Below are 22,210 nucleotides of genomic sequence, written 5' to 3'. Positions count from 1 at the left end.
AGAGACAGAGTAGAAAGTTGAAATGTTTATCCATTTCTGTTAAGACAGGCATCCTGAAAAAGAATCTGCAGGAAAGAACAAGAAGTAGAACATCCTATACAAGTGTCCAACAGTCCTCAAAAACTGAAAACAGGACTTTTCGCAGAGTAAGAAAGCTTTGCAGACAAAGATTATTATATTGAATATTTTCCTCTTTTGAAAGAAATTTTGATTAGGTCTTCTTATCCAGGAGAATAACTGTCCAGGTGTTATTCTGCAGCTATGATCATCTGGACTACTCTGCAAAGTGAAGGCTCACCTTTATTCCCCATTTTTAGTCATAAGAAATACTGAATATCAAAATGTGTACATGATACAGTGCCTCGCCCCCCCGAGAAAATGTGACTCTATTGCACAACAGGTATATAATGCCTGATAAAGCAGTTTGAGCGGATATTTGAGAACTTGATTTAGATATTTTCAGTACGTTGGCCGGACCGTTGCAGTGCATCAATTCCTCCACAAGAGCTCACTGTGGGCCGATTAAGGCGCGCCTTTTTCACATAAACCCTTGTGTAAAAAGAAAAGGAACCACTGCGAGTGAAAGTGGTTTAACCTCCACATTCTTTCTTTGAAACGCTGCTCAAACACGGACTGATCAATGATGTGAGAATGCACTTTCAAATGGAATTTGTCTTTTTTCTAGTCCAGATCTTTAGTATTTGCAGCACACCTTGTTTTCTACCCTTTGTCATATATTTGTTCTTCTGTTCACCCTACAGTGAAAATATTAAAGCAATCAAAGAACTGAGGGATTCCAGAACAAAATGACATGACCAGGTCCTTTCTTTTGAAAGTGCATGTTTATTTTGTCTTTAAAGACGACACATCTCTTCAAGCAGGTTTATGCATGGAATGTCATTGAGACCAGACTGTGGCCGTTTTATTCACATGTAGCCCATGTTACTGAATATAAAATCATGTTAAAAATGTAACAGAAAAACAGGGCGCAGTGGAGTCTGAATGATTGACCAGATTTTCCAGCATGAATTAGGCAATAGAAAGTAGCATTTACAGCTCAGAAAGGCACGTTCACCTTTGTTAATATAATCTTTAAAATGACTGAAATAAGATTTGAAGGACACAGACGGAACAGAGACTGATGACTGGATGCAGAAAACATTCTCAGAAAACTCCACTAGCTTGCTACAGTGTGGAGACATTAAGAACAATCAGAATGTCACTATTAGTAAGTCAGGCAGCGACAAATTTTGATCTCACACTTTTTTACCATCATGCCTTTGCTTAAATGCTACAGATACACAACGCCTCTGTGTGTCGAGTGGAAATGAGCGGAGGAGACACTTCCTGCAGTCGCAACACTCCGACTCTGTGACTGGCTCCATTGTTGATCTCTTTCCACTCCTCTCAGCGCAGACTTAAGACGGTCTCTTCTTGATTTCTGCCGGAGAGTGTTTATTTGGACGCGGGTTCTGTGGGGGTGGAAGAAGAGCCGGCTGTTTTGGACGCTTCTTCTGGTGGGTGGGAAAGAAAAAAAAGGAAGGAGAGGTTTTCTGAGGTTTCACAAGGGATAAAGGATTGTCCAATACTATTGCAGAATGTTTTGGGATGAATTTTTCAGTTGCAATAATCACAACATTCATTGAACACCTTTGTCCTTCTTCTCCTGGGTCTCCTCAGCGGCAGTCTTGTCGGCTCTGAAGAAGATCCGGGCGCTGCTTAGGGAGAAGTGAAGCAGCTCGAACTCCTGCAGAGCAACCAGACATTTATTAAGAAATTTCATGAACTAAAAGACCCGGAGAGGTAGTTTCGGGACTTCGGTTGGGCACCTGAAGGCAGACGTCCAGCCTCTTCTGAGTAAGGTTCATAGTTTGCAGCAGCTTCTCATCCTGACCGGCCGACTGCACGCTCTGCTCCTTCATCACCGCGCTGATCTCTTTCTTGTATTTATCCCTGACGGCCTGGAACCAGTGCAGGGAGTCGAACTCCAGATACTGGTCCAGCAGCTTCAGAATGTATGCCACACCTGCCGAGGCGGGGTAGGTGGCGATCAGAAGTAGTACTGGTGGGCTGGCTGACTTCTACTGTGTATTTAAACTGTCTGCGTACAACCTCCACCTTCACTTTGTGAGTTGCACATTCCAAACTGCACTCAACTTTAACTCGCACATCGAGCCAACACTGTTTTACACTGCTAAAACTGTTCACATTTATGTGTATTTCCTGCAGTTTCATCTGGTTATGACAGTGTGTTTATTATTGCTGACACCAAAGTTGGAATTTAATTGTGCAGGGAAACATTTCCAGACTGTATACGATCGAATCGTGAATCCTGACAGGAAATGGTCGAGTAACTGCTACTTGCCCATTGCAAAGCCATCATCTGTAAAAGCAGCTCCGCTTTTATTCTTCTTGTTCAGTTTTTCTTTGCAACTGATGGAGTGCTCCACAAAGTTCACGGTCTAGGGAGATATTAAAAGATTTATTTGGTCTTGAAAAAAAAAGTACATCATAGACCGTAATGAAAACACAATGATGAATCCTAAGATCCGAGGACAGGGAAATGGCTAATGAAGGCTAATCTCAAAATCAAAATAAATAAAATAATCCAGACTGACTGACTGAGCTGTGGTGCTCTTTACCTGCCCGGCTTTCTGCTTTACCGCAATGGCAACAGTGGGAGTGTAGCTTCTCTTGTGTTACTCAGAAATTATGAAAAAGTAGTTAAAATATTCCCTCAATATTCTTAAAACAGCATTGTTGAGCAGAGCATGAAGGTTGGATTCAACAAAACCTTCCTTCCAGCAGGTTTAGATGAGAATGCTGGACTAGAGAACAGAAGGAGAATAATTCTGGACACTGACCAGCGGGGGGACGATCATGTAGAAGTTCCTCAAGTGCATGTTCTTTGCGCTGCGAAACTCTGGGGCGAAAACAGCCACCAGCATCTTGAAGTACTCCGTCCCTTCGGCAGAGTTGCTGGTCAGATCTCCCAGCACTGAATCCAGAACGCTGGGAAGGACAGACCATGTTAGCGATTCCTCATTAAAGCTAGAGGATCCTGGAGAGGCTAAGCAAAAACAAAAACTGCAGTGGAACATTAGCAGGTTTCCACCAGACACCTTCAAACATTCCACTATCTCTTGGAGACCTGAACAGATTCTCCAGATGTCTGTGGATCACCTGGCCGCTCTCTGGGTCTCCTCCGATAATCCCTCCTCTTTCACCAGCTCTTCAAAGTTGACGATGTCCTCCAGGTCAGGGACGAACCTGACCACAGAAAATACAACATCAGGTAGTTTCTTCAGTGTCTGAGACACTTATAAAACATACCAAAACATTTTTTCCTCAGGTATTTGGTCACTAAGTCAAATTGCTTAGTAATTCTCAAAATGAAATCTAATTAAAAGTTGTTTTTGTTTTAGATAGGTTATCCCTTTTATTTACCTTTCCGTTTTTTTCCCCAAACAACTAACGGGTCACCAATCATGACTTAAAACATGCGAGTAAATATTTTATTGCATTGTGTGAATGTATGCTTAAAAAGATCCTCAATTTACAAAGGAATCCCTTTAAGACCTGTAGGATTTTTCTTTCCCCGATTCTATCACTCTTTACCAGAAGGTTCCTACAGATTTTTCTATGTTCAAGAATCCGAGAGAAGACCTCAAGACCACCTTCTTAATTGCAAGCTTTTTATTCCAAGTCTTTCTTACAGTACAAGTATCAGATATATCTGGAGAGCCCGACGAGCGCACAGGAGCCCGCCTCGTGTGATCGCCCCCGATGCTCTGAAGTTCTGTCTTCTGCTGGCTTCCTTTATACCTAACTTGTTTACTCCGTACTTGCGTACTTGACCCCCACGTGATCGCGTCTTCCTCTTTTGCGTCGGGCGATGTGTCGCATGTTGTTGTCTGTTGTCTCGTGCTCTGTCTTGTAACCTTTTCTTGACACCGTGCCCGCTTTCATAAGCACATTCCGTTCCGCACTGTTGCAAGATTTTGCAGAACTGCAGAACTGCACGCATGTTGTCGCACGTACGCCACTCTTCCTATGTCTGTCTACATTGCTATACTTTACTTGGTGCACATTCATTCTGCTATATGTGTTACTTGTTTATACTGGTTAAGCTGCTTTTATACCCCATCAGACCCGAATCCCGGAAGAACCTGGACCAGCCTTTGAGCTCCCTTACCTGATGGCGCTGCTGCAGCAGTGAAGTCCTCCAGAGCGGATCATTCTCACGTAACCCATGGCGTTACCTGATATGTTAAAGCGGTTAGCCTCCAATCCAAAACCAAATGAATTTCAGGAATGATGCATGATCGCGCGTGCGTGTGTGTTTGTGTGTGTTCCTCACCTATCTGGCTGATGAGCTGCCTGAACTGGTCCAGGTAACTCTGTCCGTCAGGAGTGAGGCCCAGCTTCCGGATGCCACGGTTGAACTTCTCTGCTCGTTCAAATGGGTACTGCATCAAAATAAACAGAAACACTCATCCACTACTTGCAACCTTATGGAGAAAAAAAAAAGATTTCCTCAATAATCGGGCTTGAGATACCACAATTCTAGGTTGTAATCTAGAAAACGAACCAGTACATGATTCCTGGGATATTAAACAACCTTATCAGTGATAAGTATGAAAGAGTATAGAAGTGTAAGTATAGAAATTTCTATAAATTGCTGACATTGTGCAAGGAAATGCATACTTTTAGACTGGATAAAAGACAAGGCCCCATCCAAAACTCAGTGGCACAAAGATATACTCGAGTATTTATCATTACCTGATATGTATGCTACATGCTAAAGCATACATTTGTCACAGATGGTTGTAGGCTCTCCTGTTTTGCATATGATGGCAAAAGAATACTCCAGCAATTAATCATCAATCACTGGAAAGGTAATGTAAAATGCAATCGGTGTGATGTCTGTATTCTTTTATTTTGCTATAACTGAGTGTCTATCTATACTGATAGATTGATCATGATCATCAACTGTTAAATGTTGTTAGTTGTGAAAATGAATAAAAGAAAATACAGTCGAATTTCCAGCTGGATCCTTTTCTTACCTTCTGGTCAGACTGGTCCTTCGTCTCCCTGAAGAAGCGGATGTCCTTAATGAGCCTGGATTTGATGTGCTCGTCGTACATGAACTGACTGAAGATGTAAAACTTCTTGCGCAGGAACTGGTAGGTAAAATTCACCTGAGGAGAATAGACGTGCGCAGCATGTCAGGTGGGATGACTTTGCTGAAGGAGGTAGACACACGCACGCACGCAGGCACGCACGCAGGCACGCACGCACGCACCCGCCCTCCCTTTCAAACTCACCGTGGTGTTCATGATGCCGGTGCCGTGGGTGCGGATGGAGTTAGCCACATGACGGATATTGATGGTGTTCAAGTGCTTGTTGTTGCTTGCCTTTTCTATGAAGATCTATTAGGAGACAGTGGCACTGAAGTAAACAACATTTCATTGAAAGGTTTAAAGCATATGTGTTGAACTCTGCGGGCCACATCTGGCGTGTGAATGAATTATCCTTGGCTCCTATGATAATATTTCACTGCTATTGGAGCTGTACAGCTGGTATATTGCACGCATTACCATTAAACCTTGAGTCCCACAAAACTGAATATTTTTTACAGGCAATAATGTGTAGGTGTTAATTCCAAGCACAATATGTGCAATAAAGTCATTTCAACAAGTTTTCGATAAATATCGAACAAGTCCGATCTTCTACCTGCATCATTTTTTTTTATTTTGACACCTCTATATTAGAGTTTGGCACCCATAGTTTAAAGGATGGGGATCAATCATCAAGCCTGACCTGGTTGTTGAGATTGTAGAGGTAGCGTGAGACAAAAACATGGATGTTTCTCATGATCTCCAGAACATCCAAGCCCTAAATGAGAGCGGGGGAGAGAGAGACATCAATCCCTGCTGTTAAAACCAGCAATAACAGTCTGTCGGGCACTACACACACCTGCTCCAGGGTCTGACTGGGCAGATGTGCCTCGGTCATCGTGAGGCCATAGCGCTGGGTGGCCAGGTTCCTCATCTCGCTGTAGGTCGCCCAGTCGTGGAGCGCGACGGTGGTTAAATTGTAGAATGTTTTATCAAGGTAGTGAGTCACGAAGGCTGCGAGGAAATTCAAATGTCAGTGACACGTCTTTCAGACATACACACATAACCTTGATGAAAGATAAGCCAATCAGCCAATGACAAGTCATTTGACCAATGAACAAATTAAGATTCTATGAAAAACTTCCAAATGATCAAAGAGTCAAAGAGTTGAACACTTTTCTAAAATTTGAAAATCATTGAAATTACATTGTAAATAATAGATAAATGATTCTGCAGATCTTGGCAATAACATTATGTATCCAATAACATGATATATTGTTCCTAAGAAGGCTTCAAATCACTTTCAGTTACATTAAATCATGTGCATCTGATGTGATTTCCCACATTGTGACATGCAAAGAAAAGGGATACTGAACAATAAAACATAATTTTTCCTCAATACTGGACACCCCTTTTGCGAAACTCATAAGTAATCCTTATTTCTAAAACAAAAAAAACAAAACTTTTTATTTTATTTTTTTTTAATCAGGACTACTAATGTGTGAACCCCTGCTTTGGGCACCTTTGATGTGAATGAAGCGGTTGAAAAAACGGATGGGTTTGAGGGAGAAGAAGTGGGCCAAGTCCTTCATGCCAACTTTGAAGGGGTTCCTGTCGTCCAGCTTCAGGTGTGTGTGGACTGAGAGACGCAAGTCCTTCTCAGTCTCCTTACACAGCTTGTCCAGAAGATGCTAGAAGCCATACGAACCAGAAAACACATTAGAAACAAGGATTAGAGGTAGAGGAGTGTTACGCTATCCATTTTCTCGACGAGTATGGCTACATCGTAACACCATTAGGACCACTGTTCCGCTACCCTCACCTCGTTGAAAACATCCATGATCTCCTTGTCGTAGCTCTCCAACAGCTGGTCGCACGACTCATTGTGCTTGGCGTGCAACATGGTGGGCACGCTGTCCCTAAGCGCGCTGAACATGTACTGCTCCATCCCATCCAGGGTGACAGGAAGGCATGTAAACATTGCTTGTCTTATTAGTGACACTGAATTTGACAGCTGAGATTAAATAGTATACCGTAAAATAACATGGATGGCGAATGTTTCCAAAATGGCTGCATGAGCATCGTTTTAAAAATGAAGAACCAGCGTTTTCCTACTTACGTGTATTCGTGCCGCGTCGACTGCGTTGTCGTAAACATCATCCAGATAGATGGGAAAGACGGCTCGATGCCAGTAAAGGAAACTACAGTCACACTGGAGCCTCACCCTGAGGAGCATGTAAAAAAAAGCTCAAACTCTATTTGAATAAAGTCCTTAAAATAGCCATTATTTTGCTTCAACAGGATAAGATGACACAGTTCTCACATACCCCAAAATATCCAAATCCATATCCAAATGTGCAGGCTAAGTATCCATAAAATACTGATCAGCTAAAGGTATGAACAGCAGCACCCTGCTTATTTATTTTCATTGATTGTGTGGCAAGGAAAGTTTCCTCTGACTATTTCTCCATTTAAGTAAGAATAACCTTTAAGAACTCTTGAGAACTTTTGCCTCTGAAAAGATTAAATATTATGTGCTTGAAGAGTATTTTAAGAAGTCCTTCAATTGAGAGGATTTTTTAAAATGTCATTCAAAAGGTAGTTTCTAAAAACACAAACAATGATCTGTTGATTTCAAAACCTGTGTGACTTTAAAAACCACTGAAGCACAAAACAATACAGACAATTCAAAAGTTTGCATTACTGTATCACACTGTACTTATTAAATTATTAATTAGAAATCAAGATCACAAAGTCCCCTACCTCTCACTGAGCTCACTGATCAGATCCAGTTTCTTCAACACAAGCTGAAGTGGAAGCAGCTCCTCATCTTTGAAGGTTTTCTGAGATTATGTATCAAAACACACACAAAAAAAAATCAATTTCAACTCATGAAAAAAAGGGTAAAACAATAAATTCAGAATCATATTACATATCGACACACGATCCCCTTACATACCAACTGAGTGCCGACACAGAGAGCAAGTGAAACCACCAGGCGGCGCTCCTTGGTGCTTGGCCCGCTGAGAACGTTTTCTGCCAGCACCAGAGATGACAGCACGTCCAGCCGCTGCTCGCTGTACTTCTTGTCGGAGATTACCCTTTTCTGCAATCAGGCAAATACACCAGAGCCATGAAAGACGAATATGATACAGATTGCTAGAAAATCTTGTGACAGACAAAAAAAGCACTGCTTATTATTTGTGTGTTTAATGTGGTACCTTGGCAACGCCAATGGCATTGAGGGCCTGTGACTGTAGCTGCTGACTGATGTGAGAAACGGAGTCCGCTACTACCATGGAACGCCTGTGAAAGGTGTGCTCCACAGCCTGCGAGGAGGGGGAGTCACATGGTGTAACTTCACGGTTTTCGCTGACTCACAGAAACAAAGATGCAGACGAAATATGGATATGTCACCTTCAGCAACTCAACCAGTCGACAGAGAGCTTTGACAGATGTCTTGGTCATGGGTCGCTGCATTGACATGTACATGTTCATGGTGGTCTTAATGATGGTGCTGATGCTGTAGGCATACAGGATGCCCTTTACAGGAGGGAACCCACAGAAGCAATGTTAATCAACTATCTTTTCTACTGTTTGGATAAACTTGATTTGATGACAGCTGACATTTTTCCACCTCTTTTTAGCCTGTGTTGGTTATGGCTGTTAAATTGTAAACACTTGTTGATGTGTTTATCCTTTTTTTTTATGGCAGATTATGGCTTAAAAGATGCTAAAGATGTGGAAAAGATGTGGAATACACTGTTTAAAGACAAACACACGTTCTTGACGGCAAACTAAACCAAAGAATGATATAAAAATGTTTTTTCTCCAAATAAAAGCAAATGCATAGCTGGTATATATACCAGCCATGGTAAACGGTAAATATATTATCAACTAAATTTTTACCACCATTTTATTGTGCATGTCTTCATCAGCAGGCGTAAAAAGGATCTATGAACAAAACTGCAGTCTGCACCAACAGAACATTAACACTTTTTTTTGTCATTTTTTTCCTCACGTGTTTATTATCCTTCTACTTCTAGCCGCATCCAATGAGCCTATAAATGAACAATGTCACTTGTAAAAACTTTTTACCTAATTTGTCTTGCACTTATTACGTCATGATATGAGATGTAGTTGTGGTTGCTCAGACAGTAATAGACAATTTCACCTCTTACCTGCACAAACACATTACACCTGCTGTTAAGGTCTTCTGCCAGCTTGTCGCTTTTATGCTCTTTGCACAGGATGGATTCCATCTTCATCATCCAGGAAGTTACAAAAACATAGTAGGACTGAACATCCCTGGAGATGAATTGAGAGGTATTATATTTGAAAGTCATCCCCTTCCCCTTCTCCTCCAGAGAAAAAAATAAGACAGAGTTACAGTCCGACTGACTTGGTGAGTGTTTGCGCTCGCTGCTGCAGGTAGGTGTCTCTGTGTACTCGGAGGGCCTGAACGCTTTTCTTATCCATCAGTTTGGCAGCTGCTGGGACTTTTGTGATGAGGAAAGTGTCAGGGAACCAAATGATATTGGCTGTCAGAGTGACAGCTGGGACCTAAAAGGAAGGCCAGACAAGAACACACACGAGCAGAGATTTTTGAGTAAAATCTGAATTCCTACAGAAGAAATAAGAATGGCGGCCTGCCTGATAGTACCTTTTTACAAACATCTAGTAGAGCCTTGTAGAGCTTTTTGTCGACGCTCCGAAAGATGTGAAAGTGAAGCACGAAAAGACCGCAGACACCTGCGTACTTATCTCGCTGGTCGATCTCTGAGGGCTCACCTGTGAAAACAGACATGGATATAGTTCACCGTGAAGTTGAAACAGAGTTGGTCAATAATAAATGTATTTCCCAAGAAGAGACAGACCGATTTTCGACTCAATACTGGTGAATATGGTTCGTATGTTAAAGGCAAATTCCTCAGCAAAGGCACCGTTTTTGGCAACAAATACTCCTTCCCCGGGATCGTCGAATCTCTGCTCAACGCAGGCCTGTTATACAGGGAAAGGCATGATGGCAGTCAGAAGAGCGCAGATATTCAGTATCCAATTAGACAAAGCCTCTCCTACACATTGCAGAGAATGGGGACATATTTTCTGTCCATATCAATGGCTTCAAATACATTTTAAGGTCAAAAATATTTCCGTCCCTAATTAAACAAGTCAGCTGGGATAATTATTATGGTAACTTACCCCATATGGGGCAAAATTTTTTGTTAAGGTCAAGGATGTTAATAATAATAATAGATTTTATTTAAGCTGCCTTACTCGACACTCAAGGACAACATACAGACATTTACGAAAAATACAGATTTTAAAGAAACAATGACAATAAAAACAATAAAAGTGACAAATTGGTACCCCCCCCCCCCCCCCCCCACACACACACACACGTGTATATATAAAAATACACACACATATATTGATGCTTAAAAAATAAAATGACAGCGCTGTTGGAGGAGGTTGGACAGATATGGGGGAGTGAGGTTGTGGATGGCCTTGAATTCTAACAGGAGGATTTCGAAATAAATATGAAACTGTGCTGGGAGCCAGTGGAGAGGTTGGGGGACAGGAGTGATGTGGTGGAGGGAGGGGGGTTCAAGTGATGACAGACAGATGAATTCTGGACCAGTTGAAGTTTATGGAGGGATTGGCGAGGGAGGCAGAAGAGGGGAGAGTTGCAGTGCTCCACATGGGAAGTGACAAGGCTGTGGACAAGGATGGTGGCAGTGTAGGGGGTTTAGGGAGGGGAGAGACAATTACTCCTCCCCTGAAAAGGGGTAGATTGAAAAGGGTAGATTGGGTAATGATATTGATGTTGGATTGAGAGGACTATGTTACGGACCAAAAGCTATTTAGAAAGTTCAGGGTGCTTTGACATATTTATACGCAAACAAGCAGAGGGTTACAGTATGACTGTTCAAAGCCCTGTTATGTCTATACCTCACTTCAGACTTAAGAATAAGGAACTATGAGCATGTAAGGGAGGGATAGTGTAACTTGGTTTCTTAATCTTTTGTTTGGACACTCAGGGTTTGAAGAGCTGTTTTCTAGGTGAGCCATCTGGTTTCCTGTGGGAAGGGTCTGAGTCACAACAAAATGTCTGCTGCGTGAGCCATAACAGCAGCAGAACGAAAACATGTTCCATAAGCACAAGATGTCCACATGCATTCATTAAAGTTTTCCATTACATTGAAAGCTAATCATGTTTTTCTCCCCTCCTCTGTTCAGACAACATTGTAAAAAGGGAAGCACATGGTTTATAAGAAGATGCTGATAATTCCTGAAAAGACAGTCATACTACAAGCAATCCGCTGCACTTGCAGTGATTTATGTTCTTGCAGTTGCTAAAACTGTTCAGAAATTAAATAATCAACATTAAACCATGGACCCCATTAAATGTTTTGATTACTAAAAGTCTCTAATATCTATGAGCACATTAACTCCCGGTAATCTTTCTGTGAATATAAACCAGACCACCAGTGTGACTGATGAGCTTCGAGGAACCAATCCAATATGACTAGGCACACATAAAAGAAATGAAATGGAAATTATGGAAGAGCTTGATGACGGTGATGAAATACTGAAGTAGATGGTCAGAACCAGGAATAGTAAACTAATGACTAATTATTCCATGGAATAAAGTACAATACAATACTATGAAAATAAAACCGTTAAATATGGCAATCAAAAATTCCATTACAAATAACTATTTGTGATGTAAAGCTAAAAGCTGACTTGTACTAAACTCGATTGATTGGCTGAGACATAATGCCGTATTAGTTTAAAACTGCAAACAGTTTGGTTCTTTCAAATTGATTTCTGAGTCAATTCAGCGTTGTGTTCCATCCAGCTCTGACTGCATGTTGAGCCGCATTTCGTAATAACGGTGCATTTTGTAATAAACGTCCAAAACATAATAACTTTTTCTTTTCATTTTGTAATAAACTGCCACATTTTGTAATAAACTGCCCCAACGCATTTTGTAATAAATGTTGCCGCATTATGTAATAAGTTGTTAAATTTTGAGAAGATTATTACAAAATGCACTTGCAACTTTTTTATTCTCTAGGAAATGTAATAACACGGTGCATTATGTAATAACAATTCTAAAGCATAGTTTATTTGTTTGTTAATTTTATTTTATTTTACTTTAAAGTATTTATAAAAGCTAGGCCTATTATTAGTATCAGTGAATTAGCCGAGAAGCTGTACTTAGCAATTACTATCAGTACACTATTCAAAGGTTGCATTAACAGAGAATATTCTATAAATTCCATGTTATTACATTTCCTAGAGAATAAAAAAGTTGCAAGTGCATTTTGTAATAATCTTCTCAAAATGTAATAACTCATTACATAATGTGGCAAAATTTATTACAAAATGCGTTGGGGCAGTTTATTACAAAATGCGTCTTTATAACAAAATGAAATGAAAAAGTTATAATGTTTTGGACATTTATAACAAAATGCACCGTTATTACAAAATGCGGCTCAACACAGTAGATGAGGCTATGAGAAAAGCCAATAGAGGATACGTTTGGTATTTTTTTGTCCAATATGTACAAACGTACGCCCTTATTAGACATCATTTTTACAGCCCAGAACATACATGTGTAAAAGGATGAGTAGAATTTCAACAGTCGAACAATGTCAAGGGAGTTAAAGGCTCATTGTTGAGTGACTATTGTCTTGGCTCTTAACACAGTGAGGATTTCAGACCCAAAACAAAAAAAAAAAAAAAACATTGTCCCTAATGTTAGTTTTCACTCTATATTCATACCTATGTACTCTGAATGTATTATAATATATTATTTCGATTACTCAAATGATGACAACCAGACAATTTTTTTTATCTTGGAGCACAGTTATCCTTGAACTGGATCATATCATTCTTGAACATAATTTTTATCTTTGAGCACACTTATCCTTGAACAGGAACACATCATCCTTGGACAACATATCACAAATCACACAAGAACTGTATGAAAAAACTATGCACGTGTGCAGCATGAGCTGACCACGCTCCTGTATGACTATGCATGAACTGTATTATCCAATGAAAGCTGTTATGTAAATAAACACACTCTCACATTAAAAGGCTGAGCAAAGAGGAACTCAGTGGGATTCTCTGGATTTGCCTCCAAAGAGCGCACTGAGTCTCCCCTTCTGCAAAGCACAAAATAATAATCACTTGTTTGTATTATTTCTTATGATAACCTCAGTCTCCTCTTTATAGGTTTCAACTTAGACCAGCATAAGTTAGAATTACTCCCTATACCTAAGGTGGTGGAAAACTAAACCTTTGTAGCCCACTGACACTGACTCTTGTCTAGCCGACTTATCTATATGACCTATCTAATCTCCAGTCATCATTTTGACAGATTTTGTGTTTCCTCTCTCTTTCTCAAAATCAGCCTGAAATACAAATTGTGCAAAAAGCATAAGGGTAAAAGATCACCTGCAGTATCATGCCATCCAGTAGTTGGCCCTCCAGCTTTAGCAGCAGCTTCTCAAATGGTTTCAATTTCTCCTCAGGAATGGAGAATTTCCCTGGGTTATGGTGAACAGACTTTAGCAACCTGCAATAGAAGGATGCCTTTAGAGAAAACACACTGACATAAGCTATAGAAGTTCAAACTTAAGATGTAAATTCCACTTTTCACCATCCTAGTTTGAAAAATGGTTTTGCTGCTGCCTCAATATTAATTTTTCCCAGTACTTCCAGCCCTGCATATTAGTACCAGTGTGTATTCACCTTTTATACATCTTCCAGTGATCTTTTAGCGTGCCATGATTTTCCATAATCTCATCCAGCGTGAGCAGCACTACTAACAGCTCCCCGAGGTGTTCATATACTATCTGACATGGGAAAAATACACGTTTAAAGAAATAACAGCAGAAAATCAACTTGAATTCAATCAAATTAGAAACGTTGAAATTAAAACTAATGAAGTGCTAAATCTCACCTGGAAATGGACACCTGAGGACTCAATGATTTTTGTTGCTCCCCTGAAGTAGGAGGAGACAAAATAAATCAGCAATCTGTTGTAAATAATATACAAAATAATCACAGCATGTCAGTGAATTTAAGTTTCCTCTGAACACTGTTCGCGCGTGGGCCAATTACTGTAGATTGTCAAAGATACAATCTGTGGTTACTGAGGAAATATATGGTCTCACTATCTTTAGAGATCCTGTCTCTCTAAGCAATGTTCACATATAAACCTTTATTTTCCCAAATGAGACAATTGAGACTCTTGCACCGATTCTGCTCCAAATGTGCTTGTATTGCTTATGTGACACAAGAACACAATATGATGCTGTGCTGTATGCACAGAACAGCATCAGCAAAATTTGACCACTAATGCAGTGGTCAAATTATAACCCATCATGGATGAACCATGAGCAAAAAGCAACCACTAAGCAGCGGCAGGGAGCAGTTGAGGGTTCAGTGTCTTGCACAACAACACTTCAAGGGGCTAGAAGGAGCACGGGAATCAAACCAGGAATGTTCGATTCTAAGGACGGCCTCTGTATGTATATATACAAATAACATATACATACATAAATACACAGACACCAAAAAAAATGATAAAGTTACATAGCAGTTGGTGTCAGATGGAATAGGCTGCTTTAAACAGATGTGTTTGATTTGAAGTGAGGGAATGAATGGACGTGTCTGAGCCACAGGTGGTGGTGAATTCCAGATATGGGGAGCTGAGCGGTTGAATGCTCTGCGCTGAGAGGAGGGGACAAAGAGGTGTATGAAGAAAGAGGATTTGAGGGAGCGGGAGGGAGAGGAAACATGGTTGAGGTCGGACAGACATTGGGGAGTGAGGATGTGGATGGCCTTGAAGATTAACAGGAGGTTTATGAATTGAATACGGAACTGAACTGGGAGTAAGTGGGAGTGTTGGAGGACAGGGGGTGAAGGAGGGGCGGAGATGATTGTTTCGAAGGCGGATGTAGGCAAACCGGGTAATTTTATATGGGATTGACAGGATAGTGTTCGGTCAAGAATGACAACCAAACTCTAATCCAGATGGGAGGGGAAAACTGAGGAGATATCAATGGTGAGAGAAAAGCTGATGGTTTTGGATAAGGAGGATTAATTACCAAATAGGAAAATCCCGGCATTGTGGGATAGGCGAGAATGGAGTTGGGAGACAACTGATGTGTCAAAGATTTTGGAAATTAAGGGTAGATTGGAGATGGAATGGGAGTTGCTGAAGTTGTATGAGTCGGTACTAGGCTTTTTTTTTTCCAAAATTGGGGTAATGACAGCAGTTTTGAAGGATGTAGGGACAGCTCCAGTCATAAGAGAGGAGTGGATGATGGCAGAGAATGAGGAGGACCAGAGAGGGGAGGCATTGTTTAACAAGTTGTGTGGGGAGGGGATCCAGTTGACAGGTGAAAGTCTGGAAGACTTCTACGAGATCAGAGTGAGTGGGGTGGTGGAAGGAGAATGAATGTGTGGATGGGTAAAAGTCAGCTGAGATGCTGAGGTCTGGGTTTGAGCCAAGGTGCTGGTGAATAACAACTGAGTTGCAGGAGGAGGTTGTGTGCAATTTAAGGGGGTAAGAAACCTTGGATTGGGCGATCTTGTTGAGTAGGGAGAACAGTATCCTTTATTTTCAATGATGATCCTGGAGTAGTAGTAGCTTTTGTTGTTGGTAATGGAGTCCTAATTAAACAGATAATGTTATGACACTACAATGAGAAATTAAATAGTCTTTCAATTATCAGTTTTCATCCCTGAATCAAAAGAAATGCCCTTTGGTTTGTTTGAGTGATTTTTTTTTTTAAGAAAAAACTGTTTTCCTATCACCATTTCAATTACTTTATAAAGTGCAACCGCTAGAGATACACTCCCAAGTGTGCATAAACTGCACTCTGGGAAACCCAAATATGTATTCGATTTGGGAATGTGTTTGTGGCAGTATATCTTTGCTCATTACACTTTTTTTGTGGACTTAAAAGGATATGAACATGAAACTATGCTTTGCTTTGTCAGAAAGAGAAAACAGGTATAATAGGAAAAAACTTAGCCCCTTGACAATCATAACAATTTTATGTCTTATACTAAATTCTTACAAAATACAGCACACAGAAGCTTGGAGTTAATAAAGTCAGAGGGAAAAAGGAAGACACTGGCACCAGGGGAACAGATAGCACTTATGTGTAAGAGTAAATAATGATGGGGCAGAACTTTAATAAAGCTTTGAATATAGTGCAATATCAGAGTTCTGCAAATACCAAGTAAATGCACTCTTAAGGGTGTCCCCTGAGTATGTGGCCAACTCAAATATATTAAGCCAATCCAATAGGGTCAGTATTAGGGGTAAAAAATATAAGGGGAAGATGACGAGGAGGGGTATTCGCAGGAGACTAAGAGGCCGAATTTCGGCCAACGTTGGGAATATACTAAGTTTTGCGAAGGAGACCTCATGTAGGCGTTCATTAATACACCGGACAAGGTTTTACTGTCCCTTGTGCCAAAATCCTTGGTAAAAACGTGTCTTGACGCCCAATTCAGGCTTTAGGGAAGCAATCAAAAACAAACAACAAGCCAGCTACCAGCAGGCTACCACCCCACTAGCCAGATACCACTTACCTATACTAACCAGCAACAGCCTGAAGCATATCATCTGGGTTTTCAAGAGGAAACCTTCCATCGTAATTGTTTCGTCGCGTTAGGCCCACGACACCTCAAGAGGGCTTGACAGTGAAAGCCAGCATCCTGGAACCCCCCTCTCCATGCCACATAGCTGTTCCACAAGCTAACTATCTTTCTTTAGCAACCTCCCAGGCTACCATGCCTCCTCCTCAGCCACAACCATTCACTAGCTCGTTTTGCTGCCCCAGACATGTTACTGACCGCAAGTTTCGGGCTCCGTCCGTGAATACCCAACTCGGTCAGGCAGGCAACGACAGACTTTCCCACAAACCCACGACAGCCCACCTCTACAGGCCGTGTCTGAGCCGTCCAACCTCGCTGCTCTGCCTCTGCTGCCAACTCAGCACACCAATCTTTTTTACGCTCACTAGCCCCGTCAACTCGATCCTCTCAGGTCCATAAGGGGACCATAAGTTTGGTGAAATATACTATCCTCTCTACCACAGAAAACAAATCTGTCTGTAGCCGGGTGCTAACTATATCTGCTGGTACCACCAGCTGCTCGTTAGGATCAGTCATCAGCTCTCAGGCCCCACCTACACTTAGCTGCCCTGCACAGAGCCTGTGTTGGAGAGTAATTCTAATTCATGCTGGTCTAAGTTAAAGCCTGTAAAGAGGAGACTGAGGTTATCATAAGAAATAACACAGACAAGCAACTATTCTTTTGTGCTATGCAGAGGGGGAGACTCAGTGCGCTCTTTGGGCGCAAGATCCAGAGAATCCCACCGAGTTCCTCCTTGCCCGGCTTTTTAATGTGTGAAAGTGTTTATTTACATAACAACATTCATTGGATAGTATAGTTCATCCATATGTTAAGTTGTCCAGGATGATATACAGGGGTGGCAGGTTTCTGTCCAGAAGTGTTTATCCTCGTTAGATTTACGTTTACGGGGGGTAGGTTCTTATCTAAAGATGTTTATGACCATTGGCAGTGTAAGCACAAAAGTCTTTTGTGCTCTAGCATGTCTGGCTAACTTCAAGTGAGTAGTCGAAATAACAGAGTTATAGAAATAGAGAAAACTCTAACAGCCTGGTCCTAAATGATCAAACCTTTTCTCCCTCATGTTCAAATTTAATCTGCCTAACCTTCCTATTACCAACTACAGAAATTATTTCTAAATGTTTTTCTTCCATTGCTGCTACCAAACATTTCAAGACCTGGTTATGATTCCATGTGGGAAAGACTAACCTTATACCCTGTAAATATTTGTCGAAGCGTGCCCACCCCAGACCACAATGGACAGGCAGAGTCCTCATCCAACCATTGCTTTAAGTTCTGGGGTCTGTGGAGATGGCAACATATCATATGTAGCCCCTGTGATGAACCTAATTCTATTAGCCTCCATGCTCCACAACGCTCTCCACTTCAGGGTTCCTCTTTTCACATTCTCCCAATTCACCCACTGTCCTGGCTTTGCCTGCGACACGGCTCTAGTATGTCTTACTACCGCCTCTTGCCAATGTATCTCATCAACCATCAACTTTCTCTTTTCTGAAACCGTTGCCTTACTCCACACCTGTTTTCCTACCCCCAACCCTAAGTCACCACACCCAGGCTGCACCCAGCCTATGATATCCCTATGACTAAGGACTGCCTGTCCTTGCTACACTGCCTCCTTTGGGTTCCACTTCCTCCCTGTTCTGACTATGGGTGTCCCATCCTAACCACTGAGTGAGAGTTATTTCTAGTCTAACCTTTACACACTTGTACTCTTCTGACAAGCTAGAAACTGGCAACTCCAATAGGCCTTTCCCATACAAGGCTGTGCTGATTAGGTAGCGCGGGACCCTGAGCCTCTACCTTTGACAGGGGAACCTCATACATTGTCAGCGGCCACATCAGCCGAAGCAACAGCCCAAATTGCAAACACTACAACTTCAACTTCCCTGGGAGCCCTGACTTATCTACACTTAAAATGCCTTGACTCATTTCCTGCCTTAACTGCTCAAATGGTCCCTTATCACTAAGTCTTGCATCAAACCATCTACCCAAACTCTTCACCAGTTTCTCTAATATTGTAGGCTCCACCTCACCATTTTTCACTAAATTCTTTACACTGCCAGGCACTCTAAAGAAATCAAAAGCCTCTCATGACAGCCTATGTGGATATGTGGCTCAAAGCAATGGCCATGTCTAAAAACACTACATGTAAATCCCTCTCATGCCTAGCTGACTGGATTTGGTGCCAAATCATGCTGCTGTGCACTAAGCTCCCGGAAAAGCCGGGAATTCCAGCCTTTTGCACTGAAGTATCAATTAGTCAATTCTTTCCGAGGTAACTAGACCGCCTCTGTGCCACCACAGCCACCAGCAAGCTGATTGGTTTAAACTGACTTATTTCTACTGAATCCCTCTCCTTTGGAATGAAGATTCCCCCTGCTCTGCACCAAGCCTTGGGAATAACCCGCTTCTTCCAAACTACCTTCATCAGTTTCCACAGAAACCTCAACACATTTGGTGTACTCTTATACAGCCGGCAGGGCACTCCAGTATGTCCCGGGGCTGAAGAGGCCCTTGGTCGGCGCGCTATTTCCTGAACCTCTTTCCGCCTTGATGGACTATCATCACACAAACTATCTACCTCCCCAATATAATACCTCATGTCGGTATTTACTTCTGGCCTGATATATTGTTTCTAATGGTGTAATTGTAAAGCTAGGCTGGATTATTCAATTCAGCCAGCCACACCTTCGTGAGATATATTCTACTAGTGTTTCTTCAGGTGTAATTGAAACATATTTGACATGTGCACAACACAATTCATGTTCCTCCTTGTATCATTGTAGGTTTTACACATTAAGTCTGTTTACAGACAATAGCTCCTGGTATTGACTTTTACCACTGATAGGCTTCTCTATGCTGATTTTTTGTCAGGTTCTGACGGATAATAGGATTGTGATAGTGGTCTACGGATTTACAATGTTATTATCTACTGCAAAAAAGGTGTACATTTTTAAAATGTGATAAATATGAAGTGAAAACAGCTTCATTGGAATTGTGATGTAATTTTATTCATGGATCTTACTTGTTGCTGTTGTAGAGGGCAGCAAGCTGATGAATAATGTTAACCACCACTTCATAACATCTTGACACAAAACAGGATAAATCCTAGGACAATGAGTAGAGTAGAACAGAATAGAATGTGCTTTTAATCAATGAAGTCACTTATCAATATGTTTGGAGTTTATTCAACAACATTGTCAGATGACAGATTTTATTAACAAATTACCTGTAGGAAGGAGATGAATCTGCCCATCTGAATTTGAGATTCTCCCTCAACAACACTGCAGTCTGACACTAGCATAAAAAATGTTTGCACTGTTATCATGAATGTAATTTAACGAATCAATTTACCATGTGAGCAAATAAAAGTAATCCAGGGATAAAAAAATGCTCCTTACCACCCTCTCCATAGTACAAAAGGCCATTGTAGAACTTGGTTTCTGCCTACAGGGAAACATAATGTCTATAGTAAACTCACTGAACAGAGACAGAATATGAGTATCATGGGAAAACATTAACAATAAGTGGAATTTTTCATGTCGAACAATGTACTTCAACAAAAACTGCCGTTGTGACAGTCACTCCTTCTGACCTCTCAATAGTGGAGTATTGACTGTGCTTACCTCATACTTGAGCTTCTTCACCTCACTACAAAGTGCAGCGTATACTGTGATGACTTTGTTCAGAACCTGCCGGCCGAAGCCACAATTTAGATTCATTAATTCAGAGAAAGCAAAAGTAAATGTCAGATTTGTGAAAATGTTCCATCTCCATTCACCTTGTTGTCTGTTTTAATTAACTCCAAAAGAGAAGACTGCTCATATGGAAGAAGCTAGAAGAGGGAAAACAGTATTTGGAAGGAAATGACAAAACATCAAATTATACACAACTGGAGCCAAGGTACCAAATTGTGGTGCAGTTTACCTTGAGGGCGATGGGGTCCAGAGTGAAGTCCCACACATCTCCAATTGAATCATCTAAAGCCTCCTCGATGCCCCTCAGCTGGGAGGTGTACTCCTCCAGAAACTTGCTGTAGCTCTTCAGCTGAACCTCTGTATGTATTTCTGTCAGGTGGATGGGTTGATAGAGTCAGCTAGACAAATGACACTTGAAAAGAACTGTCTGGGGAGGTACAGTGGGTCTATATGTATTCCTGGTGTAAATAATGAGTCAGATTTGCTGATAAGGGGTTGTCATTTTGTGCTAAAGTAAGCTAACTAGTATTAGCTTATCGGGATCTACTTTCTCAGTGTGTGTTCAATTTGTTGTTGACTTGAAAACTTACTTTTCTGCCTGAATTCATAGAAATTGTCCAATAATGTTGTCAAGAATATATTTTACTTTAACATGAGACCAGTAATAAAAATGAGTACTATGGTGTTCTGGTGTTCTCATAACCCTTACTCAATACTTAACAGCACATTGTGTAAATTAACAAGAATGCTTTTTAGGTAAACCTGCTATTTTAAGGTGCCTAGCAAATCAACAACAAAAAAATTAAACAAACAATAAATTGATAACATGTTTAACTATTAACTATGGTTTTAAAGGTTTTTTAAGTAAAATAGACGATTGTGAAGTAGTCATATTCTTGCAAGCCTGAGGTTGATGGACGCTAGTTGAAATAACTGTTGGCACAAACTGCCAGTAGAGCCAGAGAAATAGAAACTAACAAGTTACACTTTCACGAATACAACTAATGACACCCGAAGCGCCAGAATACTACGGGATTTTAATTATTATACCACATTCTGACAGTTGGTATTAACGAGTAGGAGTGATAACAAAGGGAAATCACTTCTTCGGTAGTATGTTGTCAGAGGACAGTCAGCTGATCTGCTCTATCCCATCCGACAAAGGTGGCATTAACAATGGCAAACTTGTCACTCTTATTGATATCTTTTTTACTCATTGTACATGCATATAAACAAGCTGTATGAAGATGAAAAGACTAAATATAGTGGTTAAAGGCGCTCCGTTAACAAACTGTCATTGCAGTTACGTGTAAAAGTTGTTCCATTTCAGCTAATACACTGAGCCTCTTCGGTAGCCTCTAGCTAGTAGCGTTAGCTACTGCTGTTAGCTAAAGCGCTCCATGTCTGCGGTCGGCCGCTGAGACTTACTTTGTGAACCATCGTCAAAGCGATCAAACTCCCAGTCAGGTGCTATGGTTTCGACAGCCATCGTGGCAGTAAATGTGACCCGACACAATCGTGGTAAACACTGGAGTTACGGGAGACTCATGCTTGGCCTCACGATGTTGTGATGGATCGCTGCAAGTGCTCATGGGAGAAGAAGTCCGGAAGCGCAGTTAGTAGTCAAAAACATGTACATTTTGACACTTGTGCTCCAATTAATACAGAGAACGGAGAAGGACGTTGTTTATCTTATTGTAATT

General features: G+C 41.1%; 1 protein-coding gene across 2 annotated transcripts; it reads right to left on the bottom strand.

Annotated features, from left to right (window-relative positions):
• Nucleotides 1-823: 823 nt before the first annotated feature.
• Nucleotides 824-22,080, bottom strand: washc4 (WASH complex subunit 4). 2 transcript variants are annotated; one of them, XM_086162976.1, is made up of 33 exons: nt 21,936-22,080; nt 20,737-20,876; nt 20,591-20,644; nt 20,436-20,501; nt 20,211-20,256; nt 20,039-20,106; nt 19,835-19,917; nt 14,098-14,140; nt 13,887-13,990; nt 13,590-13,710; nt 9,998-10,121; nt 9,784-9,911; nt 9,523-9,683; nt 9,302-9,428; nt 8,538-8,663; nt 8,342-8,449; nt 8,080-8,226; nt 7,884-7,963; nt 7,240-7,345; nt 6,943-7,059; nt 6,643-6,811; nt 5,980-6,134; nt 5,824-5,898; nt 5,328-5,432; nt 5,067-5,201; nt 4,361-4,469; nt 4,196-4,262; nt 3,184-3,270; nt 2,865-3,012; nt 2,366-2,462; nt 1,830-2,026; nt 1,651-1,747; nt 824-1,514 (listed from the first exon to the last, which is right to left on the bottom strand). In XM_086162976.1, exons 1-33 carry the CDS (start codon nt 21,994-21,996, stop codon nt 1,456-1,458), a joined length of 3,510 nt encoding a protein of 1,169 aa, XP_086019102.1. In that variant the 5' UTR covers nt 21,997-22,080; the 3' UTR covers nt 824-1,455. The 2 variants fall into 2 exon arrangements, with proteins under 2 accessions (XP_086019102.1, XP_086019103.1); XM_086162977.1 differs by having other exon boundaries at nt 1,307-1,511.
• Nucleotides 22,081-22,210: the final 130 nt, after the last annotated feature.

The sequence above is a fragment of the Fistularia commersonii genome, chromosome 17, assembly GCF_037954325.1.
Source record: "Fistularia commersonii isolate RoL2024-O1a breed Wild chromosome 17, RoL_Fcom_v1.0, whole genome shotgun sequence".
NCBI lineage: Eukaryota > Metazoa > Chordata > Actinopteri > Syngnathiformes > Fistulariidae > Fistularia > Fistularia commersonii.
Note: the sequence above shows the minus strand (reverse complement) of the source record. Positions and strands in the feature narration are given on the sequence as shown.